At 48.4% G+C, this 23,055-nt stretch overlaps 1 protein-coding gene across 1 annotated transcript in view; it reads left to right on the forward strand.

Moving 5' to 3' along the window:
- The window catches only part of rad51b (RAD51 paralog B), a 341,233-nt gene that overhangs the window by 15,121 nt on the left and 303,057 nt on the right, over positions 1-23,055 (forward strand). Inside the window, exon 6 of the mRNA XM_086003681.1 lies at positions 7,780-7,899. Coding sequence (XP_085859807.1) covers positions 7,780-7,899 — 120 coding nt within the window. The remainder of the gene's footprint in view (positions 1-7,779; positions 7,900-23,055) is intronic.

Raw genomic sequence — 23,055 nt, forward strand, 5'->3', positions numbered from 1 at the left:
TGCGTTGGACACAGCGAAGGCTATGGGTTGTGACAAAGCCCGGCTGTAGTGCTGAAGACCTGTGCACCAAAGCTAGCTGCTCCCTAGCCAAGCTGTTACAGTGCAGGTATCTCATTGACATCTACCCGACAATGTGGAAAATTGACCAGGTTTGTCCTATGCACAAAAAAACATGATGGGGTAGATTTTGCCGAACCTGTCGGGAAGAAGGCGGGACTTCCCCTTTCGGGTTTTTGACCCGCCTACTTCGACGTCCGGCCAATCCGCGCGATTTTCCCTTGATTGATCTTGTTGAGCCCGCCCAGCGGGCTCAGCAGGCCAATTAAGGGCCACCCGGCAACAGGTGACGTCACAGACTGAAATTTCATCTGTCAAGAGTCCTTGACAGATGAAATATCAGCGTTTGACAGCTGTTTGAAGCTGTCAAACACTGACAGTCTGAGTTCTGACATGAGTCATTCTGCACAGACTCAGTTAGAACTCACACCGGCACTCAAAGCTGAAGGCTGTCACTTTTGACAGATCGCAGCCGTTCAGCTTTACGTTCTGGCTGAGTGATGCGCTCCCGACGGCTACAGGAAGAAAGGCTGTTAAGGTAAGTACAAGTAAGTAGAAGTTCTTTACAAACTTTAGACACACCAAACACACTTACCTTTGCACTCATGTACCCATCACTCACCTGAGCGCCGACATCGCGACCCCTCCAACTCCTTCAACCCGACGGCCCGCCTGCTCTACCTGGCGTGGTTTGGAGCCGTTGGGGAAAACCCCACGAAACCCCTCAAAATAGGGATTAGGCTAAAAACTGCCTGTTAACTACTTGTTAACAGGCAGTTAATTGGCACGAATTCCTTCCCGCCTGGTTTCGGCGGGTCCCAGTGCGGGGTGGGTACCCGCCGCCCCTGAAACTTACGTGGGGCGGGATGGTGTCGGTACCCCCAAATTCGGGATTCCCCCCCCCCCCCCACATGACTGAAACCCCGCCTGACGGCTCCCCGAAAATCTAGCCCGCTAAGTCTAACTAGGCCAGTTACCAGCCTATCTACCTCCGCCCAATCATCAGTACAATGATGGAACGAGTCATCAATAATGCTGTCAAACAACGCCTGCTCACCAATAATCTGTTCACTGACGCTCAGTTTGGATTCCACCAGAACAACTCTGCTCCAAACCTTATCACAGCCCTGACCCAAACATGGACGCAAGAACTGAATGCCAGAGGCGAGGTGAGAGTAGCTGCCCTCAATATCAAGGCAGCATTTTTACGAGTATGGCACCAAGGAGCACTGTCAGTGGGTCAAAGGGGAAATCCTCCACTGGCTGGAGTTATGCCTGAAGTAAAGTCAGATGATTGTGAATGTGAGAAGCAAGTCATCACAGGACATCACTGCAGGAGTTCCTCAGGGCAGCATCCTTGGCCCTACCATCTTCAACTGCTTCATCAATGAATTCCCTCCATCATAAGGCTATTAGTGGGGCTGTTAGCTGATAATTTCAGTGTTCGGTTCCACTCACAGCTCCTCTGATAATGAAACAGCCCATGCCAGCCTACGCCAGCCTACAACAGGACCTAGAAACATAGAGGATAGGAGCAGGAGCAGGCCATTCAGCCCCTCGAGCCTGCTCCGCCATTTAATGCGATCATGGCTGATCATCCAAATTCAGTACCCTGTCCCTGCTTTCTCCCCATATCCCTTGATCCCTTTAGCCTTAAGAAATATATCCAACTCCTTCTTGAATATATTTAATGAATTGGCCTCTACTGCCTTCTGTGGTAGCGAATTCCACAGGTTCACCACTCTCTGGGTGAACAAATTCCTCCTCATCTCTGTCGTAAATGGCCTACCCCTTATCCTTAGACTGTGACCCCTGGTTCTTGGCTCCCCGGCCATCGGGAACATCCTTCCTGCATCCAGTCTGTCTAGTCCTGTCAGATTTTTATAAGTATCAATGAAATCCCCTCTCATTCTTCTAAACTCCAGCGAGTATAAGCCCAATCGACTCAATCTCTCCTCATACGTCATTCCTGCCATCCCAGGTATCAGTCTGGTCAATCTATGCTGCACTCCCTCCATGGCAAGAACATCCTTCCTCAGATAAGGTGACCAAAACTGCACACAATACTCAAGGTGTGGTCTCACCAAGGCCCTGTACAACTGCAGCAAGACATCCTTGCTCCTGTACTCGAATCCTCTCGCTATGAAGGCCAACATACCATTTGCCTTCTTAACCGTCTGCTGCACCTGCATGCTTACCTTCAGCGACTGGTGCACAAGGACACCCAGGTCTCGTTGCACTTCCCCTTTTCCCAATCTATTGCCGTTCAGATAATAATCTGCCTTCATGTTTTTGCCACCAAAGTGGATAACCTTGCATTTATCCACATTGGGCAGATGCAGTATAATAAATCAAATCAAAATCAAATCAATCAAATCAACTTTTATTGTCATTGTTAGTGCACAAGTGCAGTACAACGAAATGTAGGCTTGCGGCTCCCGAGAGTGAACATTTAGATTAAGACATTTAAACATTCAACATACATTTGGCTTGTAATACATTAACATAAACATAACCATAATAAAGTGCATTGGCAGATGTGCAGGCTTTAGAGTTTATTTGTGGAGTTCAGTAGGATGACAGCCCTGGGAAAGAAGCTGTTCCTAAATCTGGTCGTACGGGTGCGAATGCATCTGTAGCGTCTCCCAGATGGCAGGAGGGCGAACAGACTGTGGCTGGGGTGGGTAGGGTCTTTGATGATGGACCGTGACCTCCGTAAACAGCGTTTCTGGTATATGTGCTCTGGTCGGTAGCCGGGTGCCGGTAATGCGTTGGGCAGTTTTGACTACCCGCTGCAGGACTTTCCGGTCATAGTAGCTACAGCTGCCATACCATACTGTGATACAGTTCGTCAGGATGCTCTCTATTGTGCAGCGGTAAATGTTAGAGAGGATCAGGGGTGACAGGTTATATCCCTTCAGCCTCCTTAGGAAATATAGGCGCTGCTGGGCCTTCTTCACCAGAGAGGAGGTATTGAGGGACCAGCAGAGGTCTTCCGTGATGTGGACTCCGAGGAACCCAACCTGTCCAAATCATACTGGAGTTTCTCTGCATCCTCCTCACAGCACACATGCCCACCCAGCTTTGTGTCATCTGCAAACTTGGAGATATTACATCTAGTTCCCTTGTCTAGATCATTTAATATATATTGTGAATAGCTGGGGTCCTAGCACCGATCCCTGCGGTACCCCACTAGTCACTGCCTGCCACTTGGAAAAAGACCTGTTTATTCCAACTCTTTGCTTCCTGTCTGCCAACCAGTTCTTTATTCAAGTCAGTACCTTACCCCCAATCCCATGTGCCTTAACTTTACACGCTAGTCTCTTATGCGGGACCTTATCGAAAGCCTTCTGAAAGTCCAAATACACCACATCCACTGGTTCTCCCTTTTCTATTCTACCAGTTACATCCTCAAAAAATTCCAGTAGATTAGTCAAGCACGATTTACCTTTTGTAAATCCATGTTGACTTTGTCCGATCCTGTCACTGTTTTCCAAGTGCTCTGCTATTGCATCTTTTATAATGGACTCTAGCATTATCCCCACTACCGATGTCAGGCTTACCGGTCTATAATTCCCCATTTTCTCTCTACCACCTTTTTTAAATAGTGGGGTTACATTAGCTACTCTCCAATCCATGGGAACTGTTCCAGAGTCTATAGAATTTTGGAAGATGGCCAGCAATGCATCTACTATTTCTAGGGCCACTTCCTTAAGTACCCTAGGATGTAGATTATCAGACCCTAGGGATTTATTGGCCTTCAATCCCATCAATTTCCCTAACACCATTTCCCTACAAATACTGATTTCATTCAGTTCCTCCCTCTCATTAGACTCCATGTTCCCCGACATCTCTGGGAGGTTATTTGTGTCCTCCTTTGTGAAGACAGAACCAAAGTACAGGAAACTTTGGTTTATCCGGAGGTTGTATGTCCGGAAACCTCTATCTACCGGCAGAAATCAGGAGCTGTTTTGTTAGGTTTTTTTTCTTCTCGTGGTTTTGTTTTCAACAGTCGGGCTCTGGAAAGTCTCTCTGAAGCTGTTGCTAAGCTACAGAGACGCTTCCAAGGTACGGGCCGACTGTTTACAAGCTGTTGCTAAGCAACAGTGTTTGTTGTCAGATATGGAGATGAAAACCTCCGTATGCTTCAACATTAACTTTGTATATCCGGCAGTTTTGATAGATCGGCAACAGCTCGGTCCCGTCGGTGCCGGATATAACAAAGTTTCCTGTATGTATTTAATTGGTCTGCCATTTCTTTGTTCCCCATTATAAATTCCCCTGATTCTGACTGCAAGGGACCTACGCTTGACTCTTTTTCTCTTCACATATCTATAGAAGCTTTTACAGTCAGTTTTTATGTTCCCTGCAAGCTTACTCTCATACTCTATTTACCCCTTCTTAATTAATTCCTTTGTCCTCCTTTGCTGAATCCTAAACTGCTCCCAATCCTCAGGTTTGCTGCTTTTTCTGGCCAATTTCTATGTCCTCTCCTTGGATCTTATGTTATCCCTAATTTCCCTTGTTAGCCACGGTTGAGCCACCTTTTTTGTTTTATTTTTATGCCAGACCGGAATGAACAAATTCTGTAGTTCATCCATGCGATCTTTAAATGTTTGCCATTGCCTAGCCACCGTCAAACCTTTAAATAACGTTCCCAATCCATCCTAGCCAACTCGCGCCTCCTACCATCGTAGTTTCCTTTATTTAAATTCAGGACCTTAGTCTCTGAGTCAACTACTTCACTCTCCATCTTAATGAAGAATTCTATCATATTATGATCGCTCCTTCCCAAGGGGCCTCTCCCAACAAGATTGCTAATTAATCCTTTCTCATTACATAATATCCAGTTGAAGATGGCCTGATCTCTGGTTGGTTCCTCGACATATTGGTCCAGGAAACCATCCCGTATACACTCTAGGAATTCCTCCTCCACAGTATTGTTACTAATTTGGTTAGCTCAATCTGTACATAGATTGAAGTCACCCATGATAACTGCTGTGCCCTTATTGCACGCATCTCTAATTTCCCATTTAATGCCATCCCCAACCTCAGCATTACTGTTTGGGGGGTCTGTATACAACTCCCACTAACGTTTTCTGCCCCATGGTATTTCTCAGCCCTACCCATACAGATTCCACATCATCAGAGGTAATATCCTTCCTTACTATTGTGTTAATCTCCTAGATTAAATCCAGGTTTGGGCTGAGAAGTGACTGGAAAGTGTTGACACACAAGTGCCAGGTAATTGCCATCTCCAACAAGAGAAAGCCAAGCCATCTCTCCTTGATCCTCTAAGGCACCATCATTGCCGAGTCCCCCACCATCAACACCTTTGGGGTGGGGGGGTGGGGGTTATCATTGACTGAAGCTGAACTGGACCATTTTATGAAGACTGGTTACAAGAGCAGGGCAGAGGCTGGGTACTCTTGACGAATGGCTCACCTCCTCACCCCTCAAAGCCTTTCCACCAAGGCTCAATTCAGGACTGTGCTGGAATGCTCACCATTCACCTGAATGGGTGCAGCCACAACAACACATGGGAAGCTCGACACCACCAGCTTGATTGGTGCCCCTGCCATTGGATTCAGTATCCATCTGCTCCATCACCCGTGTACTGTGGCTACAGGACGTGCGATCTACGGGATGCACTGCAGCGACTTGCCGAGGTTACTTTAACAGCACCTACCTCCTCACCTGAGAAGGACAAGAACAGCAATGTTGTGGAAACACCGTCTACTCCAAATTCCAATTCAAGTCAAACACCATCCTGGCTTGGACATGGATCGCCTTTCCTTCATCGTCACTGTGCCTGTATCCTGGAATTTCCTACCTAACCCCATGTGGGAGCACCTTCACCAAAAGGAGTGCAGTGCTTCCAGAAGGCTCACCAGTCCTTACCAGTGTTCAGACAATGAGAGATGGGCAATAAAAGCAGCCTTGTCTCTCCGTGGTGTTGCCCACAGGTAGTTCGGTGCCTGGCGCACCATTCTCATGTTTACTGTGGTCTCACTCTGAGGTCACTCGCCTCCCAGTGCTCATGCTCAAGGTTTTACGATACTTCCACTGCTCTCTCCTAGTTTTAAGTAACTGGTTTATAGCACTTGTCTGTCAGGAATGATTTATCTCTCAACCATTTTGTGCTCCCTGCTTGCCAAAGTTGGTGCCCAAACTTGCATTAATGGTAGCGCTGGCCACATGAGGTGAGCAGATCTGTGAGTGATATGTTTGTAATTAAATTTAGATAAGCACGAGACTAGTGAAATAGCCGTGAGATTTGCTTTCAAGTCATTATTCTAGAGATTCTAGCAGCTTGACTCGGTTGGTAGTGAGTACGCCTCTGAATCAGAAGGCTGCTGGCATGTAGTCTCGGCCGACACGTCAGGGCAGTACTGAGGGAGTTCTGCGTTCTCGGATGAGATGTAAATCCGAGGCCCTCCCTCTGCCTGTTCCAGCTGGTTTAAGTGGGTGGTAAAGATCCCGTGACTATTTGAAGAGCAGGAAGTATTCCCGGAGTCTTGGCTAACATTCCTTCCTCAACCAGAACCACCAAAAACTGATGAACTGGTAATTTCTCTTATCGCTGTTTGTGGTATCCGGCTGTATGATTTGAGAGACATAAGTTGTTTAAAAAATGGAAGTCTTCCTTTTTTAAGGGACTGTGACTCCGATACTGGTGAGATAGTGCCGACTCCGATACTGGTGAGATAGTGCTGACTCCGATACTGGTGAGAGAGTGCCGACTCCGATACTGGTGAGAGAGTGCCGACTCCGATACTGGTGAGATAGTGCCGACTCCGATACTGGTGAGATAGTGCCGACTCCGATACTGGTGAGAGAGTGCCGACTCCGATACTGGTGAGAGAGTGCCGACTCCGATAACTGGTGAGATAGTGCCGACTCCGATAACTGGTGAGATAGTGCCGACTCCGATACTGGTGAGAGAGTGCCGACTCCGATACTGGTGAGAGAGTGCCGACTCCGATACTGGTGAGAGAGTGCCGACTCCGATACTGGTGAGAGAGTGCCGACTCCGATACTGGTGAGAGAGTGCCGACTCCGATACTGGTGAGATAGTGCCGACTCCGATACTGGTGAGAGAGTGCCGACTCCGATACTGGTGAGATAGTGCCGACTCCGATAACTGGTGAGATAGTGCCGACTCCGATACTGGTGAGAGAGTGCCGACTCCGATACTGGTGAGAGAGTGCCGACTCCGATACTGGTGAGATAGTGCCGACTCCGATAACTGGTGAGATAGTGCTGACTCCGATACTGGTGAGATAGTGCCGACTCCGATACTGGTGAGATAGTGCCGACTCCGATACTGGTGAGAGAGTGCCGACTCCGATACTGGTGAGAGAGTGCCGACTCCGATACTGGTGAGAGAGTGCCGACTCCGATACTGGTGAGAGAGTGCCGACTCCGATACTGGTGAGAGAGTGCCGACTCCGATACTGGTGAGAGAGTGCCGACTCCGATACTGGTGAGAGAGTGCCGACTCCGATACTGGTGAGATAGTGCTGACTCCGATACTGGTGAGAGAGTGCCGACTCCGATACTGGTGAGATAGTGCCCAAGAGCCTGTGCGGGATTCCTTTTCGAGAGAGGTTAATGGCTCTTGTATGCTGCAATGGGGTGTGTTTGACCCACTCTGCTGTGCGAGTTCTCTTGATGACATTTGCGTTTGTGTATTTTATAACCCTAATATTTGTGTTTCAGGTTGGTAGAGATAGCAAGGTGCCGATTCCCCAATTACTTTTGTGCAGAACAGAAACTGATTGCAATGACCAACAGAATTCACCTGTATCGGGAACTCACCTGCTTGGATGTTCTGAAAAGGTAGCTGTTGTTTTCTTTTGTTTGACTTTAATTTTGTTTTCGCACCCCTCCACCCCCGCCCACCGCCCCTCCCTTTGCTAACTCTCTGATCCTCCTCTGTGGAGAAAGGGAAAGGAAAGGAAAGGCTTTGCATTTACATGGTGTCTTTCACAACCTCAGGATGTCCTAAAGCTCATTCCATCCAATTAAATACTTTCTGAATTGTAGCCTTTTGCTTCTCTCCTCCTTTCCTTACTACAACAACAACATCCCAATGCGCTTCACAGGAGCATAACTAAAAAAAATGATACCTGGCCACATGAGATATTCGGATAGGTGACCAAAAGCTTGGTCCAAGAGGTAGGATTTAAGAAGCATCTTAAAGGTGGAGAGAGGTTTAAGGAGGGGATTTCAGAGCTTGGGGCCTCGGCAGCTGAAGGCAAGGGCTGCCAATGCTGGAGCGATGGAAATCGAGGATGTGCAAGATGCCAGAGTTAGAACACTGTGCAGTAATGAATGCAGGAATCTCAGACACAGACACAGACACACACTGTGCAGGATTGTGTTTGCACCAAGAAAGGGTCAACATCTCTTGCAACTACAGTGATGTCAATAGGAATTCAATAAGCCTAATTAATGGATGAGTGACGTTTTCACATTGCCAACCTGAAGTGCGAAAGAACCAGCGCTACAATTCTGGAGTTTGTTCTAAACACGGGGGTGAAATACTGGTGGTTACAGGTCAGTCACCGGTGGGAACTGGGACTGATCTATATAAGCCCAGTAACACTGCTGTATTGGGACTGATCTATATAAGCCCAGTAACACTGCTGTATTGGGACTGATCTATATAAGCCCAGTAACACTGCTGTATTGGGACTGATCTATATAAGCCCAGTAACACTGCTGTACTGGGACTGATCTATATAAGCCCAGTAACACTGCTGTACTGGGACTGATCTATATAAGCCCAGTAACACTGCTGTATTGGGACTGATCTATATAAGCCCAGTAACACTGCTGTATTGGGACTGATCTATATAAGCCCAGTAACACTGCTGTATTGGGACTGATCTATATAAGCCCAGTAACACTGTTGTATTGGGACTGATCTATATAAGCCCAGTAACACTGCTGTACTGGGACTGATCTATATAAGTCCAGTAACACTGCTGTACTGGGACTGATCTATATAAGCCCAGTAACACTGCTGTATTGGGACTGATCTATATAAGCCCAGTAACACTGCTGTATTGGGACTGATCTATATAAGCCCAGTAACACTGCTGTATTGGGACTGATCTAGATAAGCCCAGTAACACTGCTGTATTGGGACTGATCTATATAAGCCCAGTAACACTGTTGTATTGGGACTGATCTATATAAGCCCAGTAACACTGCTGTATTGGTATTGATCTATATAAGCCCAGTAACACTGCTGTACTGGGACTGATCTATATAAGCCCAGTAACAATGCTGTATTGGGACTGATCTATATAAGCCCAGTAACAATGCTGTATTGGGACTGATCTATATAAGCCCAGTAACACTGCTGTATTGGGACTGATCTATATAAGCCCAGTAACAATGCTGTATTGGGACTGATCTATATAAGCCCAGTAACAATGCTGTATTGGGACTGATCTATATAAGCCCAGTAACAATGCTGTATTGGGACTGATCTATATAAGCCCAGTAACAATGCTGTATTGGGACTGATCTATATAAGCCTAGTAACAATGCTGTATTGGGACTGATCTATATAAGCCTAGTAACAATGCTGTATTGGGACTGATCTATATAAGCCCAGTAACAATGCTGTATTGGGACTGATCTATATAAGCTTAGTAACAATGCTGTATTGGGACTGATCTATATAAGCCTAGTAACAATGCTGTATTGGGACTGATCTATATAAGCCCAGTAACAATGCTGTATTGGGACTGATCTATATAAGCCTAGTAACAATGCTGTATTGGGACTGATCTATATAAGCCTAGTAACAATGCTGTATTGGGACTGATCTATATAAGCCCAGTAACAATGCTGTATTGGGACTGATCTATATAAGCCCAGTAACAATGCTGTATTGGGACTGATCTATATAAGCCTAGTAACAATGCTGTATTGGGACTGATCTATATAAGCCTAGTAACAATGCTGTATTGGGACTGATCTATATAAGCCCAGTAACACTGCTGTATTGGTATTGATCTATATAAGCCCAGTAACACTGCTGTATTGGGACTGATCTATATAAGCCCAGTAACACTGCTGTATTGGGACTGATCTATATAACTCCAGTAACACTGCTGTACTGGGACTGATTTATATGCAGTGAGAAGTTGCAGAAGTGGATTGCAATTACTTTGGGATATGGTGACGGACTAGGAATGCTCATGTATTTATAAAGAATAATTCCCCGCAGGTTATCGAAGGGCTAGGAGCTAGAACTCACTTGATCCTTTTTTCACTGTCTAGCTGCACATGTTCCTTGATCAGTATTGGAACACGCTGACCTAAGTATGAGCTAGTGTCAAGTTCAGCGAATTCTGTTAATGGTAAGGGATGGATTGCAAAGCACAGTGATCAGCTCGCTGGCTTGAGCAAGCTGCGTCTTGCACATTTTGCTGCATGGTGTGATGTTTCAATGATGAGCTGGCTTCAATAAATAATGAAATACAGTAACAATGAAATACAGAGCTAATGTAAATGATCAGTGGAGGAAATCAAAATGTGTATTGGAACAAAGTCAGATGCAGAAGTAATTAGGTATTGACTATAACATGGGAAGAAATGGAATCTATATATAGTCTCCTATTGCTTGGGGTAAATGCTACTGAGTACAGACCAGGACGCTCCCAGGTTCAATCCCTGGCTTTACTGAGTTAGCTGCCCACAGGCCTGTGGCGGGAGAGGCACAACTGGCAGGTGTTCCTGGGCTAATGACAGGGAAAGTTCGCCAATGTTCCTGTTGCGCATCGCCATCAAGTTGCTCCAGCTGGATGTGTGCGGATGCTGGGTGAAAACTGTCTGGTGCGTCTGGGAGGACTGGTAGCAGGCTGATGCACAATGTCCAGGCTCACATGAAGAATGGTGATCTGGGCGGGGTACTGGAATGTCACTGTGGAACTGTCTCTCAGCAAGAATCAGCGCTTCAGGAGAGCAGTGCAGTCAACACAACGGCCATCAAGTCTTTTCACTCTTTAGCTGTACACATTGCTCAACGAATCGTGTCACATTAGTAGAATTCTACTGATCTGGTATTAAAAACTATATTGATCAATCCATTGAATTTAGTGACCTATGTCTTATAGAATCATTCTATGATTTTAGCACAGAAGGAGGCTAATTGGCCCGTTGAGCCCGTGCCGGCTCTCTGCAAGAGCACTTCAGCTAGTCCCACTCCCCCGCCCTTTCCCCGTAGCCCTGCAAATTTTTTTCCTTCAGTTACTTATCCAACTCCCTTTTGAAAGCCGTGATTGAGTCTGCCTCCACCACCCTTTCAGGCAGTGCATTCCAGATCTTAACCACTCGCTGCGTAAAAAGGTTTTTCCTCCTGTCGCCTTTGGTTCTTCTGCCAATCACCTTAAATCTGTGTCCTCTGGTTCTCGACCCTTCCACCTATTACGTCCGTGAATGATTGAGACACGGTCAGCAGGAGCTGAACAAAACAAGTCTTTACTGCTGGAAGTCAATAGTGAAACTGAAACAACAGAGGCTCACTAGCGCTTTTTATACAGGGGTGGTCACTGCTGGTACTGCAGTCTGAGACCAGTTATTCTCTTAAAGGTACATACACAACAATTCCTCCCCTTTTAGATAAACAGTACATAACATTCATTTAACAACTAAATGATAACTAATTACAATCACAATTACGGTTGCTAGATACATTGGTTAAGTTTAAGCAATTATAAGTTCAGTCTTTGAGGAGGCTTCCTGATTCTGTCTGGATAATGCCTCTTTGGGGTATCAGGTTCTTCTGGCAATGTTGAGTCGGGATCAATGTCGTTGTTTGGTTCATCTTCCAATATTACCGGTTCTGCGGTAGCTGCAATTGGTACGTTGATTTCATTACCAGGTGTATCAGATCGTGGTGTGGAGTTGACGTTTTCCAGTGACTAGAATCTGGTCAGCATGGCGTCTTACAATGCTCTCTCCAACGTCCACGGTATACATGAGAGGTCCTTGCCGTGTACAAATCGTTCCTGGCTGCCATTTCTCAGTGCGGTAGTCCCGGGCCAAAACTGGTTGACCTATCTTAAAACTCCTGGTCGGCCTTTCATATTCTGAAACTGCCTGTTCTCCACATCTCGTCGGACGTTTGGCTTAACCAAATCTAAGCGGCATCGTAGTCTTCGATTGAAGAACATCATGGCTGGAGTTTGGTTGGTAACCGCATGTGTCGCATTCCGGTCGGCAAACAAGAAGTTGTCCACCTTGTGTTGTAGGGGTATATCTTCATTACACATTGCCTTGATAGCCTTCTTGAATGTTTGGACAAACCTCTCGGCTAATCCATTAGTGGCTGGATGATATGGGGCAGATGTGTAATGCTTAACACCATTGTTCTTTAAGAACCTCCGGAACTCTTCAGACACAAACTGTGGTCCATTGTCAGAGCAAATCTGTTCAGGCAGCCCATTCCTGGCGAATATGGTTCGTAAAACTGCGATAGTTTTTTCCGTGGTGGTTGAGGACATTTTTATTACCTCTGGCCACTTTGTGCATCCACCGCAATTAAAAACATCGAGTCCATGAAGGGACCAGCAAAATCAATGTGCACCCTTTGCCATGGAGATGAGGGCCACTCCCATGGATGCAGAGGAGCTTGTGGTGGGGCGTTTTGGACCTTCTGGCATCCTGCACAGCTCTTGGTCATCTCTTCGATTTCTCTATCGATTCCCGGCCACCACACAAACGCTCTGGCTAAATTCTTCATTTTTACCCCTCCCAGATGACCCTCATGAAGCTCATTGAGCACTCTATCCGTCAACTTAGGTGGAATTACTACTCTGGATCCACACATCAAGGTTCCTCTGCACACTGACAGCTGTTCTCTTCTCGGCGAGAATGCTGGCAGCAGTGGTTCGCCATGTGCTGGCCAGCCCTTCACCGTTAAATCATAGACCCGTGATAGTGTCGGGTCATTCCGTGTTTCCTTTTCTATGTTTGCATTCGTCACAGGGAGACATTCGACTATGGTCGAGTGGAATAACTCCATTGGATCCACTGCAAGGTCTTCTTCCACCGTCGACAACGGTAGGCGTGACAATCCATCAGCATTTCCATGCTGTTTAGTTCCTTTGTACTCGATGTCATATTGGTGTGCCCCTAGGAAAAGGGACCACCTCTGCAGCCGTTGTGCTGTCATTATCGGTACGCCCTTTTGAGGGTTGAAAATGGAGACAAGAGGTTGATGATCGGTTAGTAGAGTAAATTTTTGACCGTGCAGGTAGTGATTGAACTTCTTCACCCCCCACACTAGGCTGAGGGCCTCTCTGTCAATCTGAGCGTAGTTACGCTCGGCAGAAGTTAACGAGCGTGACGCAAAAGCTATCGGCCTCTCTAAACCATCATGGAATTTATGTGACAGTACCGCTCCAATGCCGTAGGGAGACGCATCACACACCAGTCTGATCGGCAGTGCTGGGTTGTAGTGAGCCAATACTTCCCTTGAAGTGATTAAGTCCTTACTCTTCTGGAAAGCCTGCTTACAATCATTGCTCCATTCCCATGCTACTCCCGCTCGTAGCAGGGCGTTCAGTGGGTGCAGAATTGTCGACAAATTCGGCAAAAACTTATGGTAGTAATTCACCAATCCGAGGAATGACCTCAGTTGCGACACATTTTCAGGCGCTGGGGCCTTAACAACCGCTTCAATTTTGTCAGGGGACTTATGTAACCCCTCTTCATCAATCACGTGGCCACAATACGATATCTGTTTCTTAAAAAATTCGCACTTGGGGCGGTTGGCTCGCAGCCCAAGTTCCCGTAGTCTAGTGAGCACCTGTTCTAGGTTGTTAAGGTGTTCACTGTCATCTTCACCTGTCACAAGGATGTCGTCCAAGTAACACTGAGTCCCCGGAATCCCTTGCAGGACTTGTTCCATCGCTCTTTGCCATATCGCCGGAGCCGATGCTACTCCGAATACCAATCGATGATACTGGTAAAGACCTTTTTGAGTGTTTATCGTGAGATACTTCCTAGAGGACTCTTCAACCTCCATCTGCAAATATGATTGTGCTAGGTCAATTTTTGTAAAACGCTTCCCTCCAGACAGTGAGGCGAAGATGTCTTCTATCCTTGGAAGAGGATATTGTACTGTGTGAAGGACTGGGTTCACCGTCACCTTGAAATCCCCACAGATGCGAATCTTCCTTGGCTCCCCGGACTTATTACTTAACGTTTTCTTCATGACAGGAACAATGGGTGTCGCCCACTCGCTCCAGTCGACCTTAGACAACACACCTGCCTTCTACAGATTCTCCAGCTCTGCCTCGACGGCTGGGCGAATTGCATGTAGTACCGGTCTTGCTTTGAAAAACTTGGGAACTGCATTCTCTTCTATTTTTATCGAGGCGGTTACGCCTTTAAGCGTGCCCAGTTCTTGTTGAAATACCTCTTTGGCGTTAGCTAAGATTGTTGACAATCGTCCAGGAGTGACGTCTTCACCTTTTTTACCGTTCACCGTCATTGCATGAATGGAGTGCCAATCTAAGTTTATCTTCCTGATCCATTCCCGTCCCAATAACGGTGGTCCACCATTTGGCAGTATGTAGAGATACAATTTCCGTATTTTCTTGCCGTTGTATTCGACAGGCACCCTTATTTTTCCTCTGGGGTATACTTTTTGCCCCGTATACGTCGTCAAGACGATGGATGTCTCTCTCAAGGGTAAGTGTGAAAATAGCCGCTCGTAGTCTCGTCGATTCATGACGGTTAGCGCTGATCCTGTATCCAATTCCATTTTAACTTGGGACCCTGCTATCGTGAGGGTGACCCAAATGGTTCGGTGATCCTGTTTTGCGATTACATTGTGAAGTTTGAGACAGCTTATTCTCCTGTTCCCGGATTCACTATCGCTCATCTGGTCTTTGGAACTACTGTCCGTCATCTTTTGTACTACTGTCCGTCATCTTTTGTACTTTCTTGTACGGTTCCTTAGTAGCCTTTTTGTTGTCGCTGGTCTTCTTCCCAGACCTGCAAACTCGTGCAATGTGTCCCATCTTTCCGCATTGCCTGCATATTTTGTCTTTGGACCAGCAGTCCTTCTGGTCATGGTTAGTTCTGCCGCAGCGATAACATTTTGCAAATCCCCGTGTCATTTCGTGGGTGCCGTATTCCTGTGGCTTTTGTTGAATTTCTGTAGCTCCCCTGGCTGCTGCTTCATACGATACTGCCACGCTAAAAGCCTTATCTAGCATCAGCTCTTTCTCTGATAGTAACTTCTTCTGTGTTCCTTCACTCAGGAGTCCACAGACAAATTTGTCCCGTAGGGTATCTGCCAGTCCTTCTCCGAACTGGCAGTGCTTTGATAGCTTGCGTAGTTCCGTAAGGTACTCAGCATTGCTCTCATCTTTATGCTGAGTTCTCCTGTGGAATTTAAATCTTTCTGCTATCAACAGCAGTGCAGGGTTTAGGTGTTCCTGTAGGACAGCAACAATTTCGTTAAAACTCTTCGCCTTCGGTTTGGCTGGAGTAATCAGGTCCCGCAATAGGCCGTACGTTCTAGCGCCCATTAAATTTAGCAATATCGATGCCTTTTTCTCCTCAGCTGTTTTGTTTGCCTCAAAATATACCTCGACTCTTTCCACATACGTGGTCCAGTCCTCTATTGTATTATCAAAAGCAGTGATACAGCCAGTCTTCGGCATCTTGCAAATCTAAAATGGCGCCTCCCGCGCTTTGCCTTCTTCCCCGATTTAACAAAATGGCGCCTCCCGCGCTTTGCCTTCTTCCCCGCTGATTAAGATGGCGCCTCCCGCGCTTTGCCTTCTTCCCCGCTGCTGTTAGCGCTGCTTTCCGTGGTTCCCGTTGCAACCTGCAGCTCCTGGAACAACCCTGTGGGACTCTTGCCTCCCTCTTCGCGGGTCTATACGCAGCCCGGCTTCGTAGCACCGGCTGTGCCCTGCGTGCTCCACCCTCTCCTCTTCCCGACAACGCTGCTCGGCCCCGTTGCAAACCACCCGCTCGAGTTCGCGACCGCCGCAGCCCAGGAAGGATCAGTGCACTACCTGCCACCAGCCCGATTAGCTGAAGCACCGTTGACAGGAACCAGGCCCCGCTTCCGACAGCTTCTCCAGCAATCTTCAACTCCGCTAACACAGGGGCGGATGCCCATGGTCGACGCCCGTTTCTACTGCTTTTTTTTCTTTTTCTTTCTGGCCTCGACCTCTGGTCACTTCGCTGTAGGAATGGATCCCAGGAGGTGGTGCAGACTGTAGGTAGGTTCGTATCTGCTCGTCGCCAGTATTACGTCCGTGAATGATTGAGACACGGACAGCAGGAGCTGAACAAAGCAAGTCTTTACTGCTGGAAGTCAATAGTGAAACTGAAACAACAGAGGCTCACTAGAGCCTTTTATACAGGGGTGGTCACTGCCGGTACTGCAGTCTGAGACCAGTTATTCTCTTAAAGGTACATACACAACACCACCAATGGGAATAGTTTCTCTCTATCGACTCTGTCTAGACCCATCATGATTTTGAACACCTCTATCAAATCTCCTTTCAACCTTCTCTGCTCTAAGGAGAACAACCCCAGCTTCTCTAGTCTATACATGTAACTGAAGTCCCTCATCCTTGGAACCATTCTCGTAAATCTTTTCTGCACCCTCTCTAAGGCCTTCACATCCTTCCTAAAGTGCGATGCCCAGAATTGGACACAATACTCCAGTTGAGGCCGAACCAGTGTTTTATAAAGGTTCATCATAACTTCCTTGCTTTAGTACTCTATGCCTCTATTTATGAAGCCCAGGATCCCGTAAGCTTTTTTAACTGCTTTCTCAACCTTCCCTGCCACCTTCAATGATTTGTGCACATGTACCCGTGGTCTCTGCAACCCCTTTAGGATTGTACTCTTTTTAGTTTATCTTACCTCTCCTCGTTCTTCCTACCAAAATGTATCATTTCGCACTTTTCTGCGTTAAATTTCATCTGCCACGTGTCTGCTGGACTTTTAAGTACCTCCTCTTTATCTATTTTTATCCTATGCAATATCGCTATCCACTACCGCCTCCTTTACTGCTATATTGGCAGCATCCTCTTCTCTAGTGAAGACCGATGCAAAGTACTCAATTAGTACCTCAGCCATGCCCTCTGCCTCCACAGAAAGAAAGACTTGCATTTATATAGTGATGTGCCTCAATGAATCCGAGACTCGACGTTAACGGAGCAAAGCAAGGCTTTTATTAACTCAAAAAGTAATACACATTGGAGAAGTGTCTCTCATCCAGAGATCTGCTGTACTGCTGTGAGACACGCTGGGGCTTGCTTAAGTAGGGGCCAGGTATGGGCGGAGCCCTACACACAATACAATACAGGTAAGGAAATGAAACTGAAACTAAACTAAACACAGGGAATACAGTGCCTGATGAATGGCATATTTCATCACATTCACCCCTTCTACAGATTTAGTCTGTTCGGGGGTTTGATAGTCCTCTGTGACCGACGTAGCTGTTGTGGTGCCGCGGGTGTCGGCTGGGTGTCCCCGGTGGCCTCCTGGGTCTCTGCCGGGGGCGCCGCCAGGGTTGTTGAAGGGGTAGTTGGTGGGGGCACCGTTGGTCGATGTTCTTCGGGGGTGGTGAAAGGATAGTGGGTGGGTAAGAATTGCTGTGATCGTTGTTGCTGTTGTTGTCGTGGTTGTTGTCGTTACCGGCTGGGGCGACGTCTTTTATGGACACGGTGTCCTCCCTTCCGTCGGCGTGCCGGACATACGCGTATTGGGGGTTGGCGTGGAGTAGGTGCACTGACTCCACGAGGGGGTCCGTCTTGTGGCCCCTCACATGCCTTCGTACAAATACCGGACCTGGGGTGGAGAGCCATGACGGCATGGATACGCCTGAGGTGGATTTCCGGGGAAAGACAAACATTCGTTCATGAGGCGTGGCATTTGTGGCAGTACACAATAGCGACCGTATCGAATGGAGCACATCTGGGAGGACTTCCTGCCAGCGGGAGATGGGGAGGCCCTTGGTCCTTAGAGCTAGAGTGACTGCTTTCCATACTGTCCCGTTCTCTCGCTCCACCTGGCCATTACCCTGGGGGTTGTAGCTGGTGGTACGGCTCGTGGCGATCCCCCTGGACAACATGTACTGGCGTAGCTCTTCACTCATGAAGGACGCCCCCCTATCCGTATGGATGTAGCTCGGCATACCGAACAGGCAGAACAGGCTGTTGAGGCATTTAATGACCGTGGCGCTGGTCATGTCTGGGCAGGGGAAGGCGAATGGGAAACGGGAGTATTCGTCCACAATGTTCAGGAAGTAAACATTGCGGTCGACTGACGGGAGGGGGCCCTTGAAACCTAAGCTGAGCCGCTCAAAGGGCCGTGTAGCTTTGATTAAGTGGGCTCTATCTGGGCAGTAGAACCGAGGCTTGCACTCAGCGCAAGTGCGGCAGTTCCTGGTCAGAGACCGAACTTCCTCAATCGAGTAGGGTAAGTTGCGGGACTTTATGAAGTGGAACAGCCGTGTGACCCCTGGGTGGCAGAGGTCATTGTGGAGGGTCTGTAGCCGATCCCCGGTGGCGCTGGCACACATCCCTCGTGAGAGGGCGTCGGGGGATTCGTTAAGAGCCCCTGGCCGGTAAATGATGTCATACTCGAAGGTGGAGAGCTCGATCCGCCACCTAAGAATCTTATCATTTTTAATCTTCCCCCTCTGTTTATTATTGAACATAAACGCTACCGACCGCTGGTCGGTAAGTAGGGTGAAGCGTTTGCCGGCTAGGTAGTGCCGCCAGTGGCGCACTGCCTCCACGATGGCTTGGGCCTCCTTTTCCACGGAGGAGTGTCTGATCTCGGGCCCTTGGAGGGTCCTCGAGAAGAAAGCTACGGGCCGCCCCGCCTGGTTGAGGGTGGCCGCCAAGGCAAAGTCAGACGCATCACTTTCCACTTGAAAGGGAGTGTTCTCGTCCACTGCCTGTAGCGTGGCCCGCTCAATATCCCGTTTAATGCTTTTGAAGGCGGCGTGGGCTTCAGCAGAGAGCGGAAAGAAGATGCTTTCAAGAGGGGGCGGGCTTTGTCGGAGTAGTTGGGGACCCATTGGGAATAATAAGAAAATAACCCCAGGCACCTTTTCAGGGCTTTGGGAGTGTTGGGCAGGGGGAGCTCCCGTAGGGGGCGCAATCGGTCGGGGTCTGGTCCGACTTACCCATTCTCCACCACGCTGCCTAGTATGCAGAGGCACGTGGTGTTGAAAACGCACTTGTCCTCGTTGTAAGTGAGGTTGAGTTTTTGTGCGGTTTTCAGGAACCTCTCGAGGTTCGAGTCGTGGTCCTGCTGGTTGTGACCACAGATGGTGACGTTGTCGAGGTAGGGGAAGGTTGCCTGCAAGTGGTGGTCATCGACCATGCGGTCCATCTCCCTCTGGAAGACCGAGACCCCATTCGTCACCCCAAAGGGGACTCTGAGGAATTGGTAGAGGCGTCCGTTCGCCTCGAAGGCGGTGTACGGGCGGTCCTCTGGTCTGATAGGGAGCTGGTGGTACGCTGACTTGAGGTCGATGGTGGAGAACACCCGGTATTGGGCGATTTGGTTCACCATCTCGGATATGCGGGGTAGCGGGTAGGCGTCTAGCTGGGTGTATAGATTAACCGTCTGGCTATAATCTATCACCATCCGCTTCTTCTCGCTACCCCTCATCACCACCACTTGGGCGCGCCACGGGCTGTTGCTGCGTTCGATAATGCGCTCCTTCAGGAGCCTGTCTACCTCGGTCGCGATAAACCGCCTGTCCTCCCAGCTGTACCTCCTGCTTTTGGGAGTAAGGTTCGCGAATAGCGAAGGCGGCTTTACCTTCAGGGTAGCCAGACCGCACACTGTGAGGGGCGGCTGGGACCCACCGTAATTGAGCGTGATGCTTTGGTGGTGGCACTGGAAATCCAGGCCCAAGATCACGCTCGCACATAGATTCTTCATGATTAGTCATTTAAAATTATCGTATACAGTTCCGTTAACGGACAATTGTACCGTGCAGTAACCCATAATGGTCGATGTCTGGGTTTTATCAGCCATAGAGATGGTGCCCCGAGCAGGGACCACCGTTAGAGAGAGTTGTTGTGCTAGTTCAGGGTGGATAAAACTCTCCGTGCTTCCACTGTCAATTAAACATTTAACCCCGCACCCGTTTACCTCGATGTCCACCATTGATTTGGATAGCGGGTGCGGTCTGGTCTGGTCCACTGTGACCGATGCCACTGTCGGGCCCTGATCGAGACAAGATGGCGTCCACGCTGTCTGCTCACAAGATGGCGGACCCCACGAGGTCGGGCAAGATGGTGTCCAAGATGGCCGCTCCCACGGCGCACACGCGGCGGTGGCGGGTTTTCCAGCGGGGTTCCCTCTGCACACCTTCCCGAAGTGCCCCTTCTTACCGCACTTAAAGCAGGTGGTGCCTTTCGCCGGGCACAGGTTTCTGATGTGCTTCGGCTGCCCGCAGAAGTAGCAGTTGGGGCCCCGACGCGTCGCGGCTGTTGTAGGGCTTCTGGGGGGAGAGCGGGGCCCCGACGGTATCAGGCTGCCGGGCGGGGAAGATGCCTTCCAAGATGGCGGCGCCCTTGGTGCACAAGTGGCGGCGTGGGCGGCGCGGGCCGAAGAGTAGGCGTCCGAGTTTCTCTGGGCCACATCCAGGGATCGCGCTGTGTCCACAGCCTGTTTCAGGTCCAATCCCGTTTTTTCCAGTAGTCTCTGCCGGATGTAAGTGGAGCTGAGGCCTGCGATAAAGGCATCACGAACAAGCTCGTCAGTGTACACTGCGGCTTTTACATCTTGGCACTTGCAGTCTTTGCCAAGCGTTTTCAGGGTGACTAGGAACTCATCCAGCGATTCCCCAGGTCGCTGTGTGCGAGTAGCGAGCAGGTGCCTAGCGTACACCTCGTTCGTAGGCTGCTGGTAATGCGCCTTTAGGATGTCGCAGGCGGCCGGGTACGTGTCGGCGTCTTGGATGAGGGGGTAAACCCGGTGGCTTACCCAATTCCGCAGGATTCCGAGTTTCATACTCTCAGCGTCCGTAGCGCCTGTGATGGCTGCGGAATTGTCCAGGAAGAATTCCATACACTTAAACCAGTGTCCGAATCGTGCCGATGCGTCCGAAGCATGCGGGTCCAAATCCAAACATTCGGGTTTCAAGAGTTGGTCCATTGTGCTGAAAATTGAGTTAATAAAATTGATGTGCCTCAATGAATCCGAGACTCGACGTTAACAGAGCAAAGCAAGGCTTTTATTAACTCAGAAAGTAATACACATTGGAGAAGTGTCTCTCATCCAGAGATCTGCTGTACTGCTGTGAGACACGCTGGGGCTTGCTTAAGTAGGGGCCAGGTATGGGCGGAGCCCTACACACAATACAATACAGGTAAGGAAATGAAACTGAAACTAAACTAAACACAGGGAATACAGTGCCTGATGAATGGCATATTTCATCACATAGTGCCTTTCATGACCACCGGATGCCCCAAAGCACTTTATAGTCAATGAAGTACTTTTGAAGTGTAGTCACTGTTGTAATGTAGAAAACGCAGCAGCCAATTTGCGCACAGCAAGTTCCCACAAACAGCAATGTGATAATGACCAGATAATCTGTTTTTTAGTGATGTTGATTGAGGGATAAATATTGGCCTGGACACTGGGGATAACTCCCCTGTTCTCCTTCGAAATAGTGCCGTGGGATCTTTTTCGCCCACCTGAAAGATGGCACCTCTGACAGTGCAGCACTCCCTCAGTACTGCACTGGAGTGTCAGCCTAGATTTTTGTGGTCAAGTCTCTGGAATGGGACTTGAACCCACAACCTTCTGAGTCGGAGGTGAGGGTGCTACCAACTGAGCCACAGCTGACACTAGATCATCCACAAGATGATCTTTTTACGATCCCACTCTTCCTTTGACTACCCTTTTAATATTTGTGTTTACAAAAGACTTTTGGGTTCCCAATTCTGTTCGCTGCTAATCTATTCTCATATTCTCTCTTTGCCCCTCTTATTCACTTTTTTAGATCTCTACTTTCTGTACTCAGCTTGGCTCTCTATCATAAGCCTCCTTTTTCTGTCTCTCTCTTATATTCGTTTACGTGATGTGGACATCGCTGGCAAGGTCAGCATTTATTGCCCATCCCTAGTTGCCCTTGAGAAGGTGGTGGTGAGCCGCCTTCTTGAACCGCTGCAGTCCGTGTGGTGAAGGTACTCCCACAGTGCTGTTAGGGAGGGAGTTCCAGGATTTTGACCCAGCGTCGATGAAGGATTGGTGATATACTTCTAAGTCAGGATGGTGTGTGACTTGGAGGGGAACTTGGAGGTGGTGGTGTTCCCATGCGCCTGCTGCCCTTGTTCTTCTAGGTGGTAGAGGTCGCGAGTTTGGGAGGTGCTGCCGAAGAAGCCTTGGTGAGTTGCTGCTGTGCATCTTGTAGATGGTACACACTGCAGCCACAGTATGCCGGTGGTGGAGGGAGTGAATGTTTAAGGTGGTGGATGGGGTGCCAATCAAATGGGCTGCTTTGTCTTGGATGGTGTCGAGCTTCTTGAGTGTTGTTGGAGCTGCATCTTTATGTCAAGATGTCACATTACACCACACGCTGGTACAGTCCACATTACAGCAGTTGATTTAGATTAATTAAATATGCTGCCAATTAACAGACAAAGAACTTTCATTTATGCAGCACCTTTCACAACCTCAGGACGTCCCAAAGTGTTTTACAGCCAGTGAAATAGTTTTGAAGCATAGTCACTGTTGTAATACAGGAAATGTGGCTGCCAATTTATGCACAGCAAGGTCCCACAAACAGCAATGAGATAATGATCAGATAATCTGTTTGTGATTGAGGGATAAATATTGGCCAGGACACTGGGGAGAACTCCCCGGCTCTTCAAAATAGTGCCATGGGATCTTTTCATCCACCTGAGCGGGCTGACGGGGCCTCGGTTTAACGTCTCATCCGAAAGACGGCGCCTCTGACAATGC

This window comes from Somniosus microcephalus, chromosome 12 (genome assembly GCF_052327205.1).
Source record: "Somniosus microcephalus isolate GS21.2 chromosome 12, FLI_Smic_1.0, whole genome shotgun sequence".
In the NCBI taxonomy this organism is placed as follows: Eukaryota; Metazoa; Chordata; class Chondrichthyes; order Squaliformes; family Somniosidae; genus Somniosus; species Somniosus microcephalus.